At 36.5% G+C, this 3,098-nt stretch overlaps 1 protein-coding gene across 10 annotated transcripts in view; it reads left to right on the top strand.

Moving 5' to 3' along the window:
* LOC108688420 (period circadian protein) overlaps nucleotides 1-3,023 on the top strand; it is a 33,076-nt gene extending 30,053 nt beyond the window's left edge. For 7 of the 10 annotated variants that reach the window (XM_018194668.1, XM_018194674.1, XM_018194671.1 and 4 more), the window contains 6 exons: nucleotides 105-286; nucleotides 501-646; nucleotides 863-1,113; nucleotides 1,297-1,518; nucleotides 1,690-1,992; nucleotides 2,091-3,023. In XM_018194668.1, the coding sequence (XP_018050157.1) occupies nucleotides 105-286; nucleotides 501-646; nucleotides 863-1,113; nucleotides 1,297-1,518; nucleotides 1,690-1,992; nucleotides 2,091-2,213 (1,227 nt within the window). In that variant the 3' untranslated portion in view covers nucleotides 2,214-3,023. The remainder of the gene's footprint in view (nucleotides 1-104; nucleotides 287-500; nucleotides 647-862; nucleotides 1,114-1,296; nucleotides 1,519-1,689; nucleotides 1,993-2,090) is intronic. The other 3 variants (XM_018194672.1, XM_018194669.1, XM_018194673.1) reach the window with 2 other exon arrangements.
* The last annotated feature ends 75 nt before the right edge of the window (nucleotides 3,024-3,098 follow it).

The raw sequence follows: 3,098 nt of genomic DNA, 5'->3' as shown, positions 1-3,098 counted from the left end.
ATATATATATATATATGTGTATATATTATATAAATACAAAAGAATAGATATGCGTATTAAGTCAAATTTATACGAATCTAAATGTGACGATAATATGGAAACAGGTATCGAAACATGATAAAATCTTGAGGACAAGCACGGTAGGTCCAGCGAATCTCACAACCACTGTCAGCATGAGTCTCGATCAATCGACCGTGGTACAAACAGGGACGAATATTAATTTGTGGTCACCATTGTCGGCTGTACCCTCTTCCGCACCTACTAAATCTTGTGTTCCACCCCATAAGTAAGAGCTTTAAAATATTAATAACATAGAATAAAATATATTAATTTCGTTAATATTAAACATTTTATAAAAAGAGTGATAACATTCGATTCATAAAGTTCCGAATGTTCCACAAATCTCAAAAACTGTTTAATAATGGAGAATATAATTATAATCTATGAATAAATCTATGAATAAATTATCTATGAATAAATTATATTAAAAAAAATTTTAGTACTAACTCGGAGGCTGTATCCAGATTTCCATTACTTCCGTCAATGATACCGGTGTACTACATGCCGGTACCACAATCCAGCGAATCGTCGCAAGAGAAGCTTGGTCCACCATCGTCAACGCAATCGAGTCAACAAAATCCTTACGGTAGGTATCTCATTTGACTATAATCGCAAATTAAAAATTTAAAAAATTAATTTAATAAATTCTTATTATTGAATATTGTTTTATGTTTCGATCTGTAGATTTGAATCTCTTCAGTAGCACTTTTAAAAGAGATGCTTCCAAAAATTTGGATTAAATTAGAATTTAATTGCATATTTAAAAGTAGGTCTTCTATGGGAAGTTATAAAAGAATTTTAGTGTTTGCTCCAGTATCTTACGTTGCGACGGCAATGGCCGGGATGATCTATCCAACAGTGATCGGCGCACCTCCACCACGTGCTATGATGTATCGACCTTTTCTAATACCCGAGCAAGCACCGATGGCAACACGCGAAAACCAACTGCTATCCAATGATAAATGTCCGGATCGCAAACGACCAGCCAGTCAAGCGACCAGTATCAAGGCCGAGTCAGGGAGCACAATGGCTATGTCCGAGTCCTCCAAGAAGGTAAAATGACTGTATCAAATTTTTCTTGTGTCCTATATACAAATTGTCTATTATAGAAAATAATTGAAAAAATGTTTTTCTATAATTGGGATTTTAATGAAATTAATTAATTGATGTTTTGAAATTAATGTCTTCAGCCTTGATTATTCAGTAAGATATTAATTTACATCGAACTTTTGGCAGGTTCTATCGCCCGGCGAGCTGTCTTCATCATGCGTGAGTAATGACGGCGGCTGTTCGAGCTTGGTAGACCCAACGCCGGTGATCGTAAAAGAACATCGCCGACTGACTGACTACAACGGGGATGAGTCGAGTTCGTCCAGCTTCTATAGTAGCAGTTTCGTATACAAGAGTAGTGACAGCAGCTGCAATCCGGATCAGAAGACGTGCGAAGTCTCTTCCGAGGTAGAGACTCAAATGGCGGAATGTCTGAAAGACATCCAAGAGATGTCTCGATCTTTCGTACATTTTTTAGATTCTTTTTTCAGACACAGTCTGAAAAAGACTGTGATTTTTTCCTTCATAGTATCTAAATATTCATTTATTTATTTGACTATATGAGCATAATAAATGCAGGAACACACCAAGTGCCATCAGGGAATGCGGAGAAAGGCTCCACCCTGGCTAGAGGGCGTCCAACTAACACCAGAGTTGATCTATGAATACCAGATGCATCCTGGAACACTGAACGAAGTGCTGAAAGCCGACTTAGACGTGATGAAGACCTTCAGTCAACCGCTACTGGTCAACGATCAACTGGGTCAGCTCTACCTGGATCTGGAGATGGAAGGTTTCGGTACTGAACTTATCCTCGAGGATGGGATTACGTCAAGCGGAAGCGATAGCGGAAGTAGCAACGGTAGTTGGACTGAATCGCAGGTGAGAACAATTAAAAAGACATTGCAAAATTTATTAAGATTTATCGAAATATCTATGTTATATCATATAACGCGATTTGATCTATTTGATTTGTACAGCGCAAACAGAGAAAAAGAATGGTGAAATACGGCAAGTTAGTGATGATCCATGAGGAAAATGCGCCTCTACCGCCTCCGTTGCCATCTCAGACTGTATCTTGTCAGTATTCACAGAAGCTGTGATCGACCCGCTACGAATAGTTCCAAAAGACATTCAAAGTTAGTGTTCGCTTCGTCATATTTGCATTTCTTTCAAATGGGTTCAAAATGAAATTAGAATTCTTTAAACTGTTCGAACATCCTTATCAAAAATATCACAAACACGAAAGGACTTGTGTATATAAGCGACGAATGAAATGCACGGTGAAGAATACGTTTATCGACATTCGAGAATAACACAATTCCAGTTTTCACATCTTTTTTGAAAGATTCGATTTCTATTTAAGAAATAAGATGACAATTAAAGTGGATTACAAATGCATCATGTATTGAGAGACTAATCGGGTTCTAAGATAGATTGATCAAGATACAAAGCTCAGAAATGTTTTGAAGTTGCCTTAGCAGCTGGTTAGAGTACATTTACTAAGATTTTTAATGCGAAGTAGAGCGCATTATTAAATACCTGTGAGATTTCCATGAGATTGCACTTACATTATATTTATGTACGTGTTCCTCAGAGACTCAAAGTCATGAATGTTCGCTCAATCACGGATGTAGATTTCTAATGAAATCGTGATTGAACGAATGCGCGATAATCTTTAAAAACATTCAGAAAATAATGCGATATAATTATGATATTAACGTGCGACTGACTGGTTTTCTCGACGCGGTGCATCGAAAGTACCTTTATAGTAAAAAAGAACAAGTAATGAGTGAACTCGATAAATTTTTAATATCGCGTAATGTTTTGTACACATGTTTGAGTTATAAATAACTGCGAATTGACCAAGAAATTTTTACAGTCGATTTTGTATTAACTAAACGGAAAATGCGCCCGAGAATGGAAAAAATACTTTTGATAATTCTTGCATAATAATCTATTACTTTTTTCTATCGCTATTTTTGATG

Source organism: Atta colombica, unplaced genomic scaffold (assembly GCF_001594045.1).
Source record: "Atta colombica isolate Treedump-2 unplaced genomic scaffold, Acol1.0 scaffold233, whole genome shotgun sequence".
Classification (NCBI taxonomy): Eukaryota; Metazoa; Arthropoda; class Insecta; order Hymenoptera; family Formicidae; genus Atta; species Atta colombica.
Note: the sequence above shows the minus strand (reverse complement) of the source record. Positions and strands in the feature narration are given on the sequence as shown.